The 23,133-nt window shown below is 36.5% G+C and overlaps 2 protein-coding genes across 4 annotated transcripts in view; one reads left to right on the top strand and one right to left on the bottom strand.

Annotated features, from left to right (window-relative positions):
• The window catches only part of btr33 (bloodthirsty-related gene family, member 33), a 53,911-nt gene extending 38,153 nt beyond the window's left edge, over positions 1-15,758 (bottom strand). Inside the window, exons 1-2 of one of the 3 annotated variants that reach the window (XM_052595711.1) lie at positions 15,695-15,758; positions 13,553-14,127 (exon numbers count right to left, since the gene is read on the bottom strand). In XM_052595711.1, the coding sequence (XP_052451671.1) occupies positions 13,553-14,127; positions 15,695-15,746 (627 nt within the window). In that variant the 5' untranslated portion in view covers positions 15,747-15,758. Of the gene's footprint in view, positions 1-1,388; positions 1,453-13,552; positions 14,128-15,694 lie in introns of those variants that run through there. The other 2 variants (XM_052595712.1, XM_052595709.1) reach the window with 2 other exon arrangements.
• Positions 15,759-17,358: 1,600 nt separating this feature from the next.
• On the top strand, positions 17,359-22,994 carry syt5b (synaptotagmin Vb). Its single transcript, XM_052595714.1, has 9 exons — positions 17,359-17,586; positions 19,337-19,537; positions 19,921-20,102; positions 20,494-20,592; positions 20,700-20,867; positions 21,271-21,438; positions 21,576-21,690; positions 21,923-22,056; positions 22,156-22,994. The coding sequence occupies exons 2-9, from the start codon at positions 19,369-19,371 to the stop codon at positions 22,363-22,365; spliced, it is 1,245 nt and encodes a 414-aa protein (XP_052451674.1). The 5' UTR covers positions 17,359-17,586; positions 19,337-19,368; the 3' UTR covers positions 22,366-22,994.
• Positions 22,995-23,133: the final 139 nt, after the last annotated feature.

The raw sequence follows: 23,133 nt of genomic DNA, 5'->3' as shown, positions 1-23,133 counted from the left end.
AATAGCGACAATATGTATTTCCACATTATAAACCCATTTAAACTACATTCAGAAAGCACCAGAATCTATGATTTTATTTTAAATAAATTCACAAACACACACACACACCAACGTTCTTAACCATTCCAGAAAGAATATTTGGTGGAAAAGGCTCATTCTGAATCATGGGACGGGTTTTTATTTTATCTATGTGTTATAATGTGTGGTAATAAGTGCTGAATTTGAAATTGTCTATGCTTCAACTGTGTCAACTTGCTATATAGCAAAATCATACACCACCAAAAACACAAACACAAAGGTTTCAGATAAATATCCACTGATGTTTATGTTCATTTGGTTTAGTAAACATATAAGTTATATAAGGGTTACCTGGAAACCTATGTAAAATATTAATTTATATAATTCAATTTAGTGTACTTTAAATCTTAAATGTGTATATTGTACTTGCAGATAATATCAAATAAATAAAAGACCTGTTAATTGAAACACTTTTATGTTTCTTAATGTTTTCTTTGCAGTACATTTTGTTTTAAAGATTATTTTGTGGTGTTGACTAACATATTAAAGCACATAAATTAGTAACTGATTATAATTTTAACTCGTGTCTAAATCTTACATTTAAAGTTACTAAAAATACTAATTACAACTTTACTTCAAATGTTTAATTACAAATATGGTATATTTCAGTTTATATCATACTTGTTTCAATAAAAATGACAAGTATATTTTAGTAAAACCAAGATGTTAAATAGATTTTAATTAAAATGCAATCACTTGTCCAAAATCAATACATTAAATTGGGAATAAGTATATTATTTTTAGTGTATATTTTGTACACAATAAGGACTCTTTTGTAGAGGAGAATATTTGCACAAAGCATTGTATGAATACACTAAACAAGCCGCATCAAAAAAGCCTTTGAGACTGGTTCATGATGTGGGTGTGTGTTCTGTCTTTTGTTCATTTATGCATTAGTTAGAAATATATATATATATATATATATATATATATATATATATATATATATATATACAAGATGTTCACATCGCATATATATATATATATATATATATATATATATATATATATATATATATATATATATATATATATATATATATATATATATATATGCGATGTGAACATCTTGTGAATGCTGCTTTCATTAGCGTTTTATGTAAAGTTTCATCTTGCTGCCTTATCACTAAACATTCACCAACAGGTCAAAGTCCAGTAAAGGCAGGTAAGCACTATATTCAGTCAGTGTAGTGCCCAAGAAATTATTTATGCTTGTTAATTTCATTGAGTATCTATAGGTAAATCATAAGTAAATCAAGATTTCTCAAGTAGCCATGCCCTGTAATAAACATTTGTAACACAACTCTTACCTGTCAGAAAAGGTGTTTCAGTCAGGAAGCAGAAAAGCGGTGTTTTCACCATGCAGCAGCTGAATGACAATGGTAAGTGATTGTGAGGTTTAACCCCGCCTCTTTGGGCAGGGATGGGATCCTGCTCCATGGAACTGCTGGGTTAACCCTTTCAGTAACTATAAATGTAAAGGCTTTTGTAAAGACAAGAAAGGTGTGTAATGTCTTGCATAAGCCCTACCTACATTACTAACACGCTTATAACATGTTATATGCCTCTTAAAAATAATAAAATCAAATGAAGTTTTTCTGAGATATCACTTTCATTTGGAATTTGTGTTTAGTTTGTGAATGCATGGAAAGAATGTAAATTCACCTTTTCAACATAAAAAGAGCAGATAATACACTAGGAAACATTCTGTGCCATTTGATGTATGAATTGCATCATGACATAATTATAAAATTAGGTATTTGATGCCTTGAGCTAATAGATATAGTAGGGAGGTTTGTGCAACAAATTGCTTTACTTGTCTCACTCTCACTTATCTCTGACAGAATATTATAAGGCTCTGTTCTAATCTCTGTCTATCATTTTTGAAGCGCACAAGATAACATTAAATGATATAATGCTTTACTTGCATTATTCTGATTATTTTGTTGTTTAAGATAAGAATCATGTTAAATAAAGAAATAGTATACTTTTATTAAATAATTAATATATAACAAAAAAAAAAAATAGTATAATCTACTAAGAAAATATATTAAGTGTGAAGTTAATGTAGTGTTTCCAGAGGGTTATTAACCTCACTGACCCAATGAGCATTTTGCTGCCAAATGGTCTTGTCTTAACTTTGCGATTTCTGTATTGCATTAGTTTTGAATATTTCTCATGAGAATTTAATCATTTTTGACTTTATATCTAGGTTAAGTTTCTTTTGGCTCATTTTATCTGTAAAATAATGCATGCCTAACAATTCTGCACACCTGAATAGTAAAGAATTTTTCACTTTTAGCCTGCATGGACAATTATATATTACTTATAAATGATTACATACAAAATCAATGGTAGTTATTAAGATTGAAGTGGTTTGGAATTGTTAAAATGTGCCTGAAAAAATAAATCTGAATATCACCGTGCCTAATAATTATCCATGCATTGTACTATAAACTGCAGAAGCAACAAGTATATCATATACTGTACCAAAAGCCTCTGCAAGGCTACCAAACATGGCTTTAGCAGTTCTTGTGCCATATCAAACCCCAATATACAAAAGTGTTATACAAAAGCAGTACATTTAGATCAATAGTAGTGTCGAAATGATCAAAATGGATAGGTTTTAAATGTCTGAACATGCTTAGTTAGGAATACTTTATGATTTATTGATTGAAAAAAATTGCAAATGTAATCCGTGATCAAACAGATTATCTGGGCAGAGAGGCTATTTTCATCCACAACGTGTCCCAGATGGGAACAATGATGTCGAGCATGATGTTTTATGTGGATTAGAGGGGCAGTTGATGCTTGGCAGTAGTCACATAAATAGGAGCTCTCAAAGGAAATGAATACAATATTAACATATCACTGGGGAGTAAAAAAAAAAAAAAAGTACAGTAACATACTTGGAATAAAGGCAGAGGCGTGGTTTATGTGAAATTATGGAGGAACCTTCTATAACTGCATAACAGATGTGATGGGGATGGGGAGAGAGATTAGTGGTGCTTTAATGATTTGAAAGCACTTGAGCTTAAAGCTGATGGGGAGGGGGTTAAACCACCAGAACCATACTTATCACAATATACACACATCAGCATGTCTGGCAAGTTTGGGGCAGATTGGTCATTGTATGTCTGAGTTATAGCAACTTCCTGTTTCATGGCGAATCATCGAAATTCGCCAGGCCGCCACGGACACGCCCATTAACGAAAACTCAAAAGCTTCGCAATTTAACATCGCAAAGGCCTTCAGATTAGGCATACCAAATTTGGTGTTGATCTGAATGAATCTCTAGGAGGAGTTCGTTAAAATACAACGCATGGAAATGACAAAAATGACACAAAATTTGCTCATAATATTAGTAATAACCGACTTCCTGTTGGGTTTCGGATTTTGCTCCAAGAGACTTTTTTGTAGGTATTGGAGAGTTACATGTGTATACCGATTTTCATACATGTACATGAAACATAGCTCGAGGCGCACACCGTTGAACGTGTATAGGTGGCGCTGTTGAGCCATTTTGCCACACCCACTTCTGAAACCCATATCAGACGTAAATTTTCGCCAGTTCTGAGGTGTGTGCAAAGTTTCATGACTTTTCGAGCATGTTTAGGCCCTCAAAAATGCGATTCATTTTGGAGAAGAAGAATAATAATAATAATAATAATAATAATAATAATAATAATAATAATAATTAAAGCTGCAAGCAGCGATGAACGGGCCCTCGCACCCGGGCTCACCGCCATCGTGTGGCTTTAGTAAAAAGGTGAACGTTGAGAAATATGCATTTAAACTCATAAATATAAGTGCAATATATCAAAGTTTATTCCATATGTGTGCCAATCTTCCTGTTGCCAGCAGGTGGCGCTATCGTTATAATGGAATATTGGCCTTCAGATGTGTTCAAGCCAGGACCCTTATCACACATGTGAAGTTTGGGCAAGATCGGACATTTTATGCCTGAGTTATAACATCTTTTATTCCCATGGCGAGACATCGAACTTCGTCATGGCGACATGGACATGCCTTTTAACAAAAACTCAAGATCTTCACAACTAAACATCACACAGGTCTTTAGATTAGACTGACCACAAAAAAGTCATTGATGTCATAAAATTTCTAGGAGTAGTTTGTCACAGTGTAAAATATGTCACTTCCAGTTGCCAATAGGTGGCGCTATGACTATAACTGAATATTGGCATGTAGATCTGTTCAGGTGAAGAGTCTTATCAAAAATGTGAAGTTTGGGGCGGATTGGACATTGTATGTGTGAGTTATAGCACCATCATTTTTCATGGCGAATCATCGAAATTTGTCAGGCCGCCATGGACACGCCCTTTAACGAAACCTCAATTCCTTCGCAATTTAACATGGCAAAGGGCTTTAGATTACACTGACCAAGTTTGGTGTTGATCTGAATAAATCTCTAGGAGGAGTTCGTTAAAATACAACCCCTGAAAATGACAAAAACAACACCAATTTATCAGGGAAAATTAAAAATAACCGACTTCCTGTTGGGATTTGGATTTCATACCAAGAGACTTTTTTGTAGCTATTGGTGTGTTACATATGTTTATCGATTTTCGTACATGTATATGACATGTAGCTCGAGGCGCACTCCATTGAAAATGTATAGGTGGCGCTATTGAGCCATTTTGCCACACCCAATGGAATATTAGCCTCCAGATGTGTTCAGGTCAGTACTCTTATCAAACATTTGAAGTTTGGGCAAGATCTGATATTTTATGACTGAGTTACAACAACTTCTACTCCCATGGCGAGACATCGAACTTTGACATGGCGCCATGGACACGCCCTTTAACGAAAACTCAAGATCTTCTCAATTTAACATCGTACAGGCCATTAGATTAGACTGACGACAAAAAAGACATTGATGTCAAAAATTTCTAGGAGTAGTTTGTCGCAGCGTAAAATATGTCACTTCCTGTTGCCAATAGGTGGCGCTATGACTATAACTGAATATGGTCATGTCAAACTGTTCAGGACAGGAGTCTCATAAAACATGTGAAGTTTGGGGCAGATTGGTCATTGTATGTCTGAGTTATAGCAACTTCCTGTTTCATGGCGAATCATCGAAATTCGCCAGGCCGCCACACACAGGCCCTTCAACGAAAACTCAAAAGCTTCGCAATTTAACATCGCAATGGCCTTTAGATTAGGCATACCAAATTTGGTGTTGATCTGAATTAATCTCTAGGAGGAGTTCGTTAAAATACAACGCATGGAAATGACAAAAATGACACAAAATTTGCTCATAATATTAGAAATAACCGACTTCCTGTTGGGTTTCGGATTTTGCTCCAAGAGACTTTTTTGTAGGTATTGGAGAGTTACATGTGTATACCGATTTTCATACATGTACATGAAACGTAGCTCGAGGCGCACACCGTTGAACGTGTATAGGTGGCGCTGTTGAGCCATTTTGCCACACCCACTTCTGAAACCCATATCAGACGTAAATTTTCGCCAGTTCTGAGGTGTGTGCAAAGTTTCATGACTTTTCGAGCATGTTTAGGCCCTCAAAAATGCGATTCATCTTAGAGAAGAAGAATAATAATAATAATTAAAGCTGCAAGCAGCGATGAACGGGCCCTCGCACCCGGGCTCACCGGCAGCGAGTGGCTTTAGTTAATAGGTGAACGGTGAGAAATATGCGTTTAAACTCATAAATATAAGTAGAATATATGAATGTTTATTCCATATATGTGCCAATCTTCCTGTTGCCAGCAGGTGGCGCTATCATTGTAATGGAATATTGGCCTTCAGATGTGTTCAGGGCAGGACTTTTATCGAACATGTGAGGTTTGGGGAGGATTGGACATTTTATGCCTGAGTTACAACAACTTCTCTTGCTGTGGCGAGACATCAAAATTTGTCATGGCTCCATGTACACGCCCTTTAACAAAAACTCAAGATCTCCACAAGTTAACATTGCACAGGCCTTTAGATTAGACTGAATAAAAAAAATACTTTAATCTCAAAAAAATTCTAGGAGTAGTTTGTTGCAGCGTAAAACATGTCACTTCCTGTTGCCAGCAGGTGGCGCTATGACTATAACTGAAAATGGGCATGTAGATCTGTTAAGGGCAGAAGTCTTATCTAACATGTGAAGTTTGGGGCAGATTGGACATTGTATGTCTGAGTTACAGCAACGTCCTTTTTCATGGCGAAACATCGAAATTTGGCAGGCCGCCATGGACACGCCCTTTAACGAAACCTCAAGATCTTCGCAATTTAACATCACAAAGGCCTTTAGATTACATTGAAGAAGTTTGGTGTTGATCTGAATAAATCTCTAGGAGGAGTTCGTTAAAGTACAACCCCTGAAAATGGCAAAAACAACAGCAATTTTGAAGGGAAAATTCTAAATAACCGACTTCCTGTTGGGATCCGGATTTCGTACCAAGAGACTTTTTTGTAGGTATTGGAGTGTTACATGTGTGTACCAATTTTTGTACATGTACGTGAAACATAGCTCGAGGCGCACTCCGTTTAAAGTGTATAGGTGGCGCTATCGAGCCATTCTGCCACACCCAATGGAATATTGGCCTGCAGATCTGTTCAGGCCAGGACTCTTATCACACATGTGAAGTTTGGGGAAGATCGGACATTTTATGCCTGAGTTATAACATCTTTTATTCCCATGGCGAGACATCGAACTTCGTTGCGGCGCCATGAACAAGCCTTTTAACGAAAATTCAAGATCTTCACAACTGAACATGGCACAGGCCTTTAGATTAGACTGACCACAAAAAAGACATTGATGTCATAAAATTTGTAGGAGTAGTTCGTCGCAGCGTAAAATATGTCACTTCCTGTTGCCAATAGGTGGCGCTATGACTATAACTGAATATGGGCATGTCAATCTGTTCAGGTTCGGAGTCTCATCAAACATGTGATGTTTGGGGCAGATTGGACATTGTATGTGTGAGTTATAGCAACTTCATTTTTCATGGCGAATCATCGAAATTCGCCAGGCCGCCACGGACACGCCCTTCAACGAAAACTCAAGATCTTCGCAATTTAACATCGCTAAAGCCTTTAGATTAGGCATACCAAATTTGGTGTTGATTTGAAGAAATCTCTAGGAGGAGTTCGTTAAAATACAACACATGGAAATGACCAAAATTACACAAAAAATGCTCATAATATTAAAAATAACCGACTTCCTGTTGGGTTTAGAATTTCGCTCCAAGAGTCTTTTTTGTAGGTATTGGTGTGTTACATATGTGTGCCAATTTTCGTGCATGTACGTGAAACATAGCTTGAAGGCTGTTGATTTTCTTGGTATAGGTGGCGCTGTCGAGCCATTTTGCCACACCCTCTTCTGAATCCTATATCACACGAAAATTTTCACCAGGTTTGACGCGTGTGCAAAGTTTCATGACTTTTTGAGCATGTTAAAGCCCTCAAAAATGCGATTCATTCGGGAGAAGAAGAAGAAGAAGAATAATAATAATAATAATAATTAAAGCTGCAAGCAGCGATGAACGGGCCCTCGCACCCGGGCTCACCGGCAGTGAGTGGGCTTAGTAAATTGGTGAACGGTGAGAAATATGCATTCAAACTCATAAATATAAGTGGAAAATATCAACATTTATTCCACATGTGCCAATCTTCCTGGTGCCAGCAGGTGGTGCTATCATTATAATGGAATATGGCCCTTCAAATGTGTTCCGGGCAGGACTCCCATCGAACATGTGAAGTTTGGGGAAGATCGAACAAATTATGCCTGAGTTACAACAACTTCTCTTGCTGTGGCGAGACATCAAAATTTGTCATGGCGCCATGGACACGCCCTTTAACAAAAACTCAAGATCTCCACAAGTTAAAATTGCACAGGCCTTTAGATTAGACTGAATACAAAAAATACTTTAATCTCAAAAAAATTCTAGGAGTAGTTTGTCGCAGCCTAAAACATGTCACTTCCTGTTGCCAGCAGGTGGCGCTATGACTATCACTGAAAATGGGCATGTAGATCTGTTAAGGGCAGAAGTCTTATCTAACATGTGAAGTTTGGGGCAGATTGGACATTGTATGTCTGAGTTACAGCAACTTCCTTTTTCATGGCGAAACATCGAAATTTGGCAGGCCACCATGGACACGCCCTTTAACGAAACCTCAAGATCTTCGCAATTTAACATCACAAAGGCCTTTAGATTACACTGACCAAGTTTGGTGTTGATCTGAATAAATCTCTAGGAGGAGTTCGTTAAAGTACAACCCCTGAAAATGGCAAAAACAACGCCAATTTTGCAGAGAAAATTCTAAATAACCGACTTCCTGTTGGGATTCGGATTTCGTACCAAGATACTTTTTTGTAGGTATTGGTGTGTTACATGTGTGTACCGATTTTTGTACATGTACGTGAAACATAGCTCGAGGCACACTCCGTTGAAAGTGTATAGGTGGCGCTATAGAGCCATTTTGCCATACCCGATGGAATATTGGCCTTCAGATGTGTTCAGGCCAGGACTCTTATCACACATGTGAAGTTTGGGGAAGATCGGACATTTTATGCCTGAGTTATAACATCTTTTATTCCCATGGCGAGACATCGAACTTTGCCATGGCGCCGTGGACACGCCTTTTAACGAAAACTCAAGATCTTCACAACTGAACATCGCACAGGCCTTTAGATTAGACTGACCACAAAAAAGACATTGATGTCAAAAAATTTCTAGGAGTAGTTCATCACAGCGTAAAATATGTCACTTCCTGTTGCCAATAGGTGGCGCTATGACTATAACTGAATATGGGCATGTCAATCTGTTCAGGTTTGGAGTCACATCAAACATGTGAAGTTTGGGGCTGATTGGACATTGTATGTCTGAGTTATAGCTACTTCATTTTTCATGGCGAATCATCAAAATTCGCCAGGCCGCCACGGACACGCCCTTCAACGAAAACTCAAGATCTTCGCAATTTAACATCTCAATGGCCTTTAGATTAGGCATACCAAATTTGGTGTTGATCTGAATTAATCTCTAGGAGGAGTTCGTTAAAATACAATGCATGGAAATGGCAAAAATGACAAAAAATTTGCTCATAATATTAAAAATAACCAACTTCCTGTTGGGTTTAGAATTTTGCTCCAAGAGTCTTTTTTGTAGGTCTTGGTGTCTTACATGTGTTTACCGATTTTCAGACATGTGCGTGAAACGTAGCTCGAGGCGCACACCGCTGAACATGTATAGGTGGCGCTGTCGAGCCATTTTGCCACGCCCACTTCTGAAACCCATATCAGACGTAAATTTTCACCAGTTCGGAGGTGTGTGCAAATTTTCCTGACTTTTTGAGTATGTTTAGGCCTTCAAAAACGCGATTCATTGGGGAGAAGAAAAATAATAATAATAATAATAAACAGAGCAGATACAATAGGGTCCTCACACCTTCGGTGCTCGGGCCCTAATAATAATAATAATAATAAACAAAGCAGATACAAGAGGGTCCTCACACCATCGGTGCTCGGGCCCTAATTAAAGCTGCAAGCAGCGATGAACGGGCCCTCGCACCCGGGCTCACCGCCATCGTGTGGCTTTAGTAAAAAGGTGAACCTTGAGAAATATGCATTTAAACTCATAAATATAAGTGCAATATATCAAAGTTTATTCCATATGTGTGCCAATCTTCCTGTTGCCAGCAGGTGGCGCTATCGTTATAATGGAATATTGGCCTTCAGATGTGTTCAAGCCAGGACCCTTATCACACATGTGAAGTTTGGGCAAGATCGGACATTTTATGCCTGAGTTATAACATCTTTTATTCCCATGGCGAGACATCGAACTTCGTCATGGCGACATGGACATGCCTTTTAACAAAAATTCAAGATCTTCACAACTAAACATCACACAGGTCTTTAGATTAGACTGACCACAAAAAAGACATTGATGTCATAAAATTTCTAGGAGTAGTTTGTCACAGTGTAAAATATGTCACTTCCAGTTGCCAATAGGTGGCGCTATGACTATAACTGAATATTGGCATGTAGATCTGTTCAGGTGAAGAGTCTTAACAAAAATGTGAAGTTTGGGGCGGATTGGACATTGTATGTCTGAGTTATAGCACCATCATTTTTCACGGCGAATCATCGAAATTTGTCAGGCCGCCATGGACGCGCCCTTTAACGAAACCTCAATTCCTTCGCAATTTAACATGGCAAAGGGCTTTAGATTACACTGACCAAGTTTGGTGTTGATCTGACTAAATCTCTAGGAGGAGTTCGTTAAAATACAACCCCTGAAAATGACAAAAACAACACCAATTTTGCAGGGAAAATTAAAAATAACCGACTTCCTGTTGGGATTCGGATTTCGTACCAAGATACTTTTTTGTAGCTATTGGTGTGTTACATATGTTTACCGATTTTCGTACATGTATATGACATGTAGCTCGAGGCGCACTCCATTGAAAATGTATAGGTGGCGCTATCGAGCCATTTTGCCACACCCAATGGAATATTAGCCTCCAGATGTGTTCAGGTCAGTACTCTTATCAAACATTTGAAGTCTGGGCAAGATCTGATATTTTATGACTGAGTTACAGCAACTTCTACTCCCATGGCGAGACATCGAACTTTGACATGGCGCCATGGACACGCCCTTTAACGAAAACTCAAGATCTTCTCAATTTAACATCGTAAAGGCCTTTAGATTAGACTGACGACAAAAAAGACATTGATGTCAAAAATTTCTAGGAGTAGTTTGTCGCAGCGTAAAATATGTCACTTCCTGTTGCCAATAGGTGGCGCTATGACTATAACTGAATATTGTCGTGGCAAACTGTTCAGGACAGGAGTCTCATCCAACATGTGAAGTTTGGGGCAGATTGGTCATTGTATGTCTGAGTTATACCAACTTCCTGTTTCATGGCGAATCATCGAAATTCGCCAGGCCGCCACACACAGGCCCTTCAACGAAAACTCAAAAGCTTCGCAATTTAACATCGCAAAGGCCTTTAGATTAGGCATACCAAATTTGGTGTTGATCTGAATTAATCTCTAGGAGGAGTTCGTTAAAATACAACGCATGGAAATGACAAAAATGACACAAAATTTGCTCATAATATTAGAAATAACCGACTTCCTGTTGGGTTTCGGATTTTGCTCCAAGAGACTTTTTTGTAGGTATTGGAGAGTTACATGTGTATACCGATTTTCATACATGTACATGAAACGTAGCTCGAGGCGCACACCGTTAAACGTGTATAGGTGGCGCTGTTGAGCCATTTTGGCACACCCACTTCTGAAACCCATATCAGACGTAAATTTTCGCCAGTTCTGAGGTGTGTGCAAAGTTTCATGACTTTTCGAGCATGTTTAGGCCCTCAAAAATGCGATTCATCTTAGAGAAGAAGAATAATAATAATAATAATAATAATAATAAACGGAGCAATTCCAAGAGGGTCCTCACACCATCGGTGCTCGGGCCCTAATAATAATAATAATAATAAACGGAGCAATTCCAAGAGGGTCCTCACACCATCGGTGCTCGGGCCCTAATAAACGGAGCAATTCCAAGAGGGTCCTCACACCATCGGTGCTCGGGCCCTAATAAAAAACAAAGCAGATACAAGAGGGTCCTCGCACCTCGGTGCTCGGGCCCTAATAAAAAACAAAGCAGATACAAGAGGGTCCTCGCACCTCGGTGCTCGGGCCCTAATAAAAGACAATACAGTAATGAAGATCTAACGATAATAAGGAATAATGCTTTGTATTCAAATTGAATAATGCTTATTTGAAGAAAAGAATCATATTCAAAATTAAAACCTATATAATAATAATAATAATAATAATAATAATAATAATTATTATTATTATTATTATTATTATTATTATTATTATTATTATTATTGTGATCCTGTCATATGATGTGATTTAATTTTTTCAATTCTCTTTGGAGTTACAAGCTTTTGTATTGGGATTCACATGGGCCAGATGTGGGCCAGATCAGGAGCAACATTATATTTATTTAGTTATTTGGCCGGATTTGGACCAAAACTGATGTCTGGGAAACAACCTGGAATTTATGTTTCTAAACAAAACATGGCTGCAGTGCAACAGTCCTCAATGAAACAGACCCTCCTAACTTTACGTTTATTAGTGTCTCCAGGACTGTTAGGAGACGTGGAGGTGTATCTTCAGTTAAAGGTGGAATTTTCTTCAGTTAAACAAGGAAAAAACTGAAGTCATTGCATTTGGAAACAAAGGTTACATTTTCATGGTGAATGCGTAACCTTGACTCTAGGGGTCAAACAACCAAAACTCAAGTCAAGAATCTTGGTATGATTCTGGAGACAGACCTTAGTTTCAGTAGTCATATCAAAGCAGTAACTAAATCAGCATACTATCATTTAAAAAACATTGCAAGAATTAGATGTTTTGTTTCCAGTCAAGACTTGGAGAAACTAGTTCATGACTTCATCACCAGCAGGGTGGACTATTGTAATGGGCTCCTCACCGGCCTTCCTAAAAAGACCATTAGACAGCTGCAGCTCATGCAGAACGCTGCTGCCAGGATTCTGACTAGAACCAGGATATCTGAGCATATCACACCAGTCCTCTGGTCATGATATTCAGTTACATTTAGGATTGATTTTAAAGTACTTTTACTAATTTATAAATTATTCAATGGCCTAGGACCTAATACACTACAGATATTCTCACTGAATAAACCTAGCAGACCACTCAGATCATTAGGATCGAATCAGAAATACCCAAGGGTTCACACAAAACAAGAATCCACTTTTATCTATTATGCTGCCCACAGTTGGAATCAGCTTCCAGAAGAGATCAGATGTGCTAAACATTAGCCAGATTTAAATCCAACTCAAAACTAATTTGTTTAGCTGTGAATTTACTGAATGAGCACCATGCTACGTCGGAACTGATTGCACTGTATTCTATGTGTATTCATTTTCTATTCTTAACTGTTTAAATTTGTTTAAAATCAATTTTTAAATCATTTTAAAAGTTTAAACAGAAGGTCAAAGTAAGTGCTGGGGAGGTAAAGTGAATGTGGGCAAAGAAAGGCAAGTTTGTTGGATAATCAGTTGAAAGCAGGATCTCTGAGTTCTATTTGTTTGGTTAATGATGGTCAAAGTAAGAAGGGGGTGAAGTAGTGGAATAATTCTTTTGGGAGAATTTTCCACGTAGTGGGGAAGAGGCTGAAAAAAGCTTGAGAATGTTTGTTTGTGTTAAGAGCACATTACTAAAATTAGGTTTTTAAATTCCTTGTGTTTATTGCTGTGATAATTGTTATTACTATTATTCTTATTTTAATGATTACTTCCTTTTATGTAAAGCACTTTGAATTGCCATTGTGTATGAAATGTGATATACAAATAAACTCGCCTTGCCTTACCATAAACATTTTTATCTATAATATATTATATTATACCATTGCTTTCACTTTCACTACAATGGCAATAATTCACTGAGCAAGTAGCAAACCTTTCTCTCTGCCCATTCTCTCTCCACTGGTATTGTGTGGTGTGTGCTGTGTTCTGTATTCATGCACAGCACACAAACAGCAGACTGGTCATATCTGCAGTAAAGCTCCAAGGGTCTTTCGTGTATCCTGCAGATCCGCTTGTCCATCCGCTGCGGCTGCACCAGCGTGTGCTTGGTGAACCTGGAGGTGTGGGAAGTCACATGAACCTCACAGTATGACGCCACACACACCAGGCATGATTTTACAGCACGGGACGCTTTCTCTAACGGGCACAAGTCACATAAAACGTTGTCCGATGCAACTGGATGATACTCTGACGACCTCTGACCCTTCTGCTTGCGGATTTGCTCGGCCATCTCACGGGCAAAAGAATTTTCGCGGAGCTCTGGTGTTTCCTGGAAAACTGTGGAGCATTTGGGGCAGTGGGAGGAGCCAGATGCAGTCCACTGTGCAAGGATACAGGACTGGCAAAATGTATGGCCACATGGGAGGGACACAGGATGAGTGAAAACATCTAGACAAACTGAGCACTGGAACAACTCCTTAGACAGGAGTGGGGTTGAGGATGACATCACTAGGGTAGAAAAACACAGTGACATCATAAATAATTGGATTTGTTTTTAGAAACAGGGACAAACAACATGAGGAATCTAAACACAAATAGGGTGGAAGTTTTTACATGTGTCTGCTGCCATTAAATACAAACACTAAATTACTAAATCACTAAAGTTAGTAATCACTAAAATTACAGTTAATAGCGACAATATGTATTTCCACATTATAAACCCATTTAAACTACATTCAGAAAGCACCAGAATCTATGATTTTATTTTAAATAAATTCACAAACACACACACACACCAACGTTCTTAACCATTCCAGAAAGAATATTTGGTGGAAAAGGCTCATTCTGAATCATGGGACGGGTTTTTATTTTATCTATGTGTTATAATGTGTGGTAATAAGTGCTGAATTTGAAATTGTCTATGCTTCAACTGTGTCAACTTGCTATATAGCAAAATCATACACCACCAAAAACACAAACACAAAGGTTTCAGATAAATATCCACTGATGTTTATGTTCATTTGGTTTAGTAAACATATAAGTTATATAAGGGTTACCTGGAAACCTATGTAAAATATTAATTTATATAATTCAATTTAGTGTACTTTAAATCTTAAATGTGTATATTGTACTTGCAGATAATATCAAATAAATAAAAGACCTGTTAATTGAAACACTTTTATGTTTCTTAATGTTTTCTTTGCAGTACATTTTGTTTTAAAGATTATTTTGTGGTGTTGACTAACATATTAAAGCACATAAATTAGTAACTGATTATAATTTTAACTCGTGTCTAAATCTTACATTTAAAGTTACTAAAAATACTAATTACAACTTTACTTCAAATGTTTAATTACAAATATGGTATATTTCAGTTTATATCATACTTGTTTCAATAAAAATGACAAGTATATTTTAGTAAAACCAAGATGTTAAATAGATTTTAATTAAAATGCAATCACTTGTCCAAAATCAATACATTAAATTGGGAATAAGTATATTATTTTTAGTGTATATTTTGTACACAATAAGGACTCTTTTGTAGAGGAGAATATTTGCACAAAGCATTGTATGAATACACTAAACAAGCCGCATCAAAAAAGCCTTTGAGACTGGTTCATGATGTGGGTGTGTGTTCTGTCTTTTGTTCATTTATGCATTAGTTAGAAATATATATATATATATATATATATATATATATATATATATATATATATATACAAGATGTTCACATCGCATATATATATATATATATATATATATATATATATATATATATATATATATATATATATATATATATATATATATATATATATATGCGATGTGAACATCTTGTGAATGCTGCTTTCATTAGCGTTTTATGTAAAGTTTCATCTTGCTGCCTTATCACTAAACATTCACCAACAGGTCAAAGTCCAGTAAAGGCAGGTAAGCACTATATTCAGTCAGTGTAGTGCCCAAGAAATTATTTATGCTTGTTAATTTCATTGAGTATCTATAGGTAAATCATAAGTAAATCAAGATTTCTCAAGTAGCCATGCCCTGTAATAAACATTTGTAACACAACTCTTACCTGTCAGAAAAGGTGTTTCAGTCAGGAAGCAGAAAAGCGGTGTTTTCACCATGCAGCAGCTGAATGACAATGGTAAGTGATTGTGAGGTTTAACCCCGCCTCTTTGGGCAGGGATGGGATCCTGCTCCATGGAACTGCTGGGTTAACCCTTTCAGTAACTATAAATGTAAAGGCTTTTGTAAAGACAAGAAAGGTGTGTAATGTCTTGCATAAGCCCTACCTACATTACTAACACGCTTATAACATGTTATATGCCTCTTAAAAATAATAAAATCAAATGAAGTTTTTCTGAGATATCACTTTCATTTGGAATTTGTGTTTAGTTTGTGAATGCATGGAAAGAATGTAAATTCACCTTTTCAACATAAAAAGAGCAGATAATACACTAGGAAACATTCTGTGCCATTTGATGTATGAATTGCATCATGACATAATTATAAAATTAGGTATTTGATGCCTTGAGCTAATAGATATAGTAGGGAGGTTTGTGCAACAAATTGCTTTACTTGTCTCACTCTCACTTATCTCTGACAGAATATTATAAGGCTCTGTTCTAATCTCTGTCTATCATTTTTGAAGCGCACAAGATAACATTAAATGATATAATGCTTTACTTGCATTATTCTGATTATTTTGTTGTTTAAGATAAGAATCATGTTAAATAAAGAAATAGTATACTTTTATTAAATAATTAATATATAACAAAAAAAAAAAATAGTATAATCTACTAAGAAAATATATTAAGTGTGAAGTTAATGTAGTGTTTCCAGAGGGTTATTAACCTCACTGACCCAATGAGCATTTTGCTGCCAAATGGTCTTGTCTTAACTTTGCGATTTCTGTATTGCATTAGTTTTGAATATTTCTCATGAGAATTTAATCATTTTTGACTTTATATCTAGGTTAAGTTTCTTTTGGCTCATTTTATCTGTAAAATAATGCATGCCTAACAATTCTGCACACCTGAATAGTAAAGAATTTTTCACTTTTAGCCTGCATGGACAATTATATATTACTTATAAATGATTACATACAAAATCAATGGTAGTTATTAAGATTGAAGTGGTTTGGAATTGTTAAAATGTGCCTGAAAAAATAAATCTGAATATCACCGTGCCTAATAATTATCCATGCATTGTACTATAAACTGCAGAAGCAACAAGTATATCATATACTGTACCAAAAGCCTCTGCAAGGCTACCAAACATGGCTTTAGCAGTTCTTGTGCCATATCAAACCCCAATATACAAAAGTGTTATACAAAAGCAGTACATTTAGATCAATAGTAGTGTCGAAATGATCAAAATGGATAGGTTTTAAATGTCTGAACATGCTTAGTTAGGAATACTTTATGATTTATTGATTGAAAAAAATTGCAAATGTAATCCGTGATCAAACAGATTATCTGGGCAGAGAGGCTATTTTCATCCACAACGTGTCCCAGATGGGAACAATGATGTCGAGCATGATGTTTTATGTGGATTAGAGGGGCAGTTGATGCTTGGCAGTAGTCACATAAATAGGAGCTCTCAAAGGAAATGAATACAATATTAACATATCACTGGGGAGTAAAAAAAAAAAAAAAGTACAGTAACATACTTGGAATAAAGGCAGAGGCGTGGTTTATGTGAAATTATGGAGGAACCTTCTATAACTGCATAACAGATGTGATGGGGATGGGGAGAGAGATTAGTGGTGCTTTAATGATTTGAAAGCACTTGAGCTTAAAGCTGATGGGGAGGGGGTTAAACCACCAGAACCATACTTATCACAATATACACACATCAGCATGTCTGGCTAAGGGCTGCTGGGAAAACAAGGCAGGCATCGTCTTAATATTACCTAAGGAAGGTATTTCCCACCCAAGATATCCGGAGGTATTCATTTATCAGGTATGTTGCAATCTTTATTTATATATGTTTTATACAGACACATGCTTTCATGTTATATCACACGTTAGCAGACCTGACAGGACACACTTGAGCAATATGCACATTATCAGGGCAAATTGTTTTGAGTGAAATTTAAAATATATAATTTCAATGCGTTTGTGTGTTACCATCGTAACCTGTTGCTGAAGATGAGCGCGAATGACGCGCGCATTCCTGCAAATGCAGCCTGTTTAGAGCGCGCGGGACGCTTTCACATTTACCACAGCGTTCACAATTGTAATGAACTTTTGTTCTGTATTATCATGTAGAACATGTAGAAAATCCCGAAATGTCTTGCATGTGATGTATAAATATTACAATGGACCTAAAAGAAAAAGCTAGGCTATGTTTTTGATCATCAGCTAAGAAACATAACGTGAAAATATGCCAAACATAATCTTGGATAAAAAGCCCATATATATATATATATATGTAGATAAAGAGATTCCGTGATTTGTCACCCAAGTGCATTCATTATAGACTTAGGCAATATCTGAATTACATGTAAGTAAATATAAATTACAAGCTGGTAAAATACAATGTTAGTAAACAAATGAATCGTGATTGAAGCGGTCGTCACAATTTGCAGATATTTCATTACAAATTCCCTCACGGTTTTGGAAAACATCTGCACTTCCTACATTGCCGTACTACCCCAAACAATATTTTTTGTTAGTATTTTAACCAAAGTTGGTCTTTTTACAGAGGGGTCTTATTACTCAATAAAATCACCTGAAGTCAAAACTTAAAATCACAATCATTCTGGGGTTTTCATTGGTTTAGCTTCATAAATATGAAAACAAAATTACACATTGCATAAAGATTTAATGCACAAAGAACATTTTGCAGTGTGATCGTGTATTTAGGATGGTAGCTACTGAGATGTTGTTTCTTTTCATTTAGTGTTTTGAGAAGACCTTAATGAAGCATTAATGAATGAAGGGAAGAATCAATGCAGGGAAGAAAGCTATAATTTCTCAAATAGTTGCCTTGTTTATCTGAGTTATCTGAGCTCTGGTTTTGTCCCCCTAACCCAACCCCCCCCCCCCCCCCCCCCCCCCCCCCATAATCTCGTTAAGCATGGGAGAGAGAAAGAGAGAGAGAGAGAGACATAGACCAGTAGAGATGGGGGTGGATTGTGGTTTGGCAAAGGAGGGTAAATACATCATGGATTAGAATCAGCCATGTTTGTTTTCTGGCTTTAGGGAACATGCATGCACATACACATTTGTACGGTGAATATACACAATTTATGATTTCAGGATGCATTAGATGTGAACCGAAATCTCAGCCTTTGAATGTGTGAAATGAACTTTGGATCCATGTATAGTACAGAATTAGACATAACTGTATAAGATCTATGATTTGAGCTGCTTTTAGCACCTACTCTTATGCTGTCATGTTTCCAAGGAAACAGTTTCTCTTTGCCATTTAAAAAAGTACCACAATCATATTCTGTGCCAAGAATAAATGTTGTTGTTCAGATAGATATAGAGAAAATATTGATAGTATTTGTTACTTCTACAGTTATTCACCTTTCATGAGAGAGAAAAAAACACTTTTCATACCAAACATGAAGAATGACCTGAATTTGAAGAATTTATTTTCTAAAGATGATTTCTTACTAAGACATTTCTTATTTCTTTTCTTTTTTTTTTTTTTTGAGAGTTTCTGAACTGTGTGCATCCACTTTCTGTGTTGTTATTTTCAGGCTGTGCATTGGATTCTTGACACCCAGCTGGTATGAGGTTAGTGAACATGGGGGTCCGTGTTCGGCGGACTGCTGAACCAGAAGAATCAGAACCTGAACCACAACCGAAACCAGAACACAAACACCCTCCTGCTCATCCAGCCCATCACGACTATGAACACATGAAGAACAAGTTCATGAATGAGCTGGAACATCTGTCATGTAAGCTTCTACTTTTGGCCATATATTAACATAAAAGAGTAAAAAAAAAAAAAAAAAAAAAAAAATTTTATTAAACTCACTGCACTTTATTTCATTAATATACAGAATACACTGATTTTGTTGGGATTGTGTAGCCTCACAGAACACAAAATCAGTTTTCATTTTCATTTATTCTCTAAATCATTATCTGCATCTGATGAGAAGCCAGATTACGTAATGGAGCACCTTGATTCATAGTTTTTGTGAAGCTTTACAGCCGATGGTGATTTCTAATTACAAGCGCATTGAATTGATGTGACACAACACTAAGCGACTATTGTCCTGTGTGATGTATGTCCTGTACCTGTTTCCATGGGGACTGACCAGCTCTCTGTTCTCTACAGTGCCGATGTGGGCTGTAGGAGCCATCGTGGTCGTGGTTCTCGCCCTTGTGGCTTGCTTTATATATTGCATGTTCAAGAAATGCTTTGGCAAGAAGAAGAAATCCAAGAAAGCTCGAGAAAGGAAGAGAGCAGGACGGAGAAAAATGGAAGGGACTGAAGGAGAGGGTGAAGGAGAAAAAAAGGTGTGAAAAGAAATACACAAATATAACCTCAATTAAAAAAAAAGTATTATTTATTTTATAATGGTTTGCTATAAAAAAAGAAATCACTTTACAATAAGGTCCCATTCGTTAATATTAGTTAATGCACTGACTAACAAAGAGTAAGACATCTTTTACTGTTAATTTTTACTGTTAGTTCATGTTAACCAATGTAGTAACTAATGTTAACAAATGGAACTTTATTGTACTATATATATATATATATATATATATATATATATATATGGAAAAAATAAAAACCGTTATAGCTATAGAATAAAGTTAAAACACAGAACAACGTCTTTTGTTATTTCAAATTAATTTACATATTCAATGAACATACTGCATATAATATGACTATTCATCTTTGCAGGAAGAAGGAGAAAAAAAGGAGGGGGAAGTGCAAAAAGAAGAGCACGAAAACCTTGGAAAACTGGAATTCTCTTTGGATTACAACTTCACTGATGCTCAGGTGCCTAATGTATTCACATATTTATTTAAGGAGCACTGTGATAGGTAGAGATATCATGATGTCATTGTAACAAGACACATGGAACATGTCTAATTTTCTGTCAACAGCTGATAGTTGGAGTTCTTCAGGCTCAAGATCTTCCTGCTATGGATATTGGCGGTACATCCGACCCATATGTGAAAGTTTACCTGCTTCCAGACAAGAAGAAGAAGTTTGAAACCAAAGTCCAGCGCAAAAATCTGTGCCCTGTGTTTAATGAGACCTTCATCTTCAAGGTTTATTTTGTTCGATGTTTTGTTTGTTTATGAAGTACGAAGCCAGGTTCTGACTCACAGTATGTGCATGATGAGTCATGTATGTGTTTACGTTAATGTGGCCGTCCAGTATAATTCATAACATTTTATTGCCTGTAGTTTTGTCTTTTGTGTGATCTGGCGTCTGTTTAGTTCTACCTGTAGTCTGTTTGTCCATCTCTCTCTCTCTCAGGTTTTGTGTCAGGGTTTTGTCTCCTTGTGTGGCATTCTATAAGTTCCCAGAAATCCCTGCTTCCCTACAATGGTTTTGTCATTCATTTTTTGATTGACAGCTCTCAAGGTATCACTGAGGTTATATACGTTTTTGAAGGAATAGTTCACTTAAAAATGAACTAATATTCCCGCCTCTTCTCATGCGTTATAGATTCCCTATGCTGAATTGGGTGGTAAAACTCTGGTGCTTCAGGTGTTTGATTTCGATCGGTTCGGTAAACATGATGTGATTGGCCAGATAACGATTCCCATGAACTGTGTGGATCTTGCACAACCGCTGCATGAATGGAGGGATCTCGAAAGTGGAGAAAAGGAGGAGGTACATTTTATTTTCTATCTGTATTTGTATGAGCATGTCTGAATTGAATTTTCAGGTATGCCATCCTTGATTCCTGAGTTTTTAAACAGTATATTGTACATTTGTTCCTGTGATCAGTCTTTATTTCTCTTCAACAGGAGAAACTTGGAGACGTTTGTATTTCTCTGCGATATGTGCCGACTGCTGGTAAACTCACCGTTAACATAATGGAGGCCAAAAATCTCAAAAAAATGGATGTTGGTGGTTTATCAGGTACAGTTTAGCAGTGAATTTAAATATTTAAGTTACATTTGCACTATGTCATAGTTTTGATGCTTTTTCCAAAATGTGGAAAGTGCTAACAATTGAGAATGGAAAGTGCTAACAATTGAGAATGAGCAGGTGACTAAATAATAAATGAACTTTATAATGTAATTTTCAGTTTGCTGTATGGTTTCTTGTATTTTTTCTCTTTTTTTCACTTTTCAACTACTTCCTGTGTCAGATCCGTATGTGAAGATTGTGTTACAGCATAATGGAAAGCGTCTGAAGAAAAAGAAAACTACAGTTAAAAAGAATACACTGAACCCATACTTTAATGAGAGCTTCAGCTTTGAGGTCCCGTTTGAACAGATTCAGGTGACGTGCATTTTACAAATTTGAAGCTGTATTTTATTCATGTCCAAAAATGGAATAAATTCAGGTTCTAAAGTGCAAACCCACTCTATCCTAATGCAGAAAGTCCAGCTCCTCATAACTGTGTTTGACTACGACAAGCTGGGAAGCAACGATCCTATTGGCAAAACCTTTATCGGTTATGGTGCCACAGGTGTCGGCTTACGCCATTGGTCAGAGATGCTGGCCAATCCCAGGCGTCCAGTTGCCCAGTGGCACACACTTCAACCAGAGGAAGAGGTGGAAGCAGCTTTGAAAGCACCACATCGCTAAATACAAGAGGGTAATACACACAGAGTAAAAGTCACATCCAGTGCAACAGTGAATCATCCACCTACTGAGCAACTTAGTGAATGGCATTGATAGGCACTGCATGCATCAGCTTTACTAGCATGACCAGTGATCTTTACAGTTTATGTTTCGTGGAAACCTAGCATTGCTGAGTTAGTTTCACACATATTGTTTTCTCTCCCGAGATTATTTTGTGTTACGTGAAGATCGTCTTGATTTGTTATGAGTTGTATAACTAATTGCATGTGTTTTTGTTTGGAGTTGATGTGTTTTCTTTATGGTAGCTGTCACTCAGCATGGTTTTGTAAGTAATTTTTGTGTTAAAGATGTGATGATGAATTGTTGTTAATTTTGGTGAGAGTTAAACCAGTACAGACAGTATGTCAGCGATTTTTGGCAAATATGAAATGAATTAAAGAATTTAAATCTTCTCTTGCTGCATTTAATTAATAGCTATGCAAATGAAAACAGTTAAAATGGTTATATTTATATGAATTGATTGCTATTGTCAAAACAAGGTACAAATTTATTTTGTTCCACTTTTGTATTCCCAATGCTAAACTCATTTTGTGTTTGAAAATGCAAATCAAATAAAACTGATGTTTCATTTGTTTCTTTTGTGCACTCTACTTTATCTTTCAGTCAAAGGAATATGTTTTTCATGTAAACATTATGATATTATGAACATAATTTCTATTGTCATATTATATAAGTGTCTCATAAGTAGGGAATACTTCAATTTGTATCAGA

The sequence above is a fragment of the Carassius gibelio genome, chromosome B24 (genome assembly GCF_023724105.1).
Source record: "Carassius gibelio isolate Cgi1373 ecotype wild population from Czech Republic chromosome B24, carGib1.2-hapl.c, whole genome shotgun sequence".
NCBI lineage: Eukaryota > Metazoa > Chordata > Actinopteri > Cypriniformes > Cyprinidae > Carassius > Carassius gibelio.
Note: the sequence above shows the minus strand (reverse complement) of the source record. Positions and strands in the feature narration are given on the sequence as shown.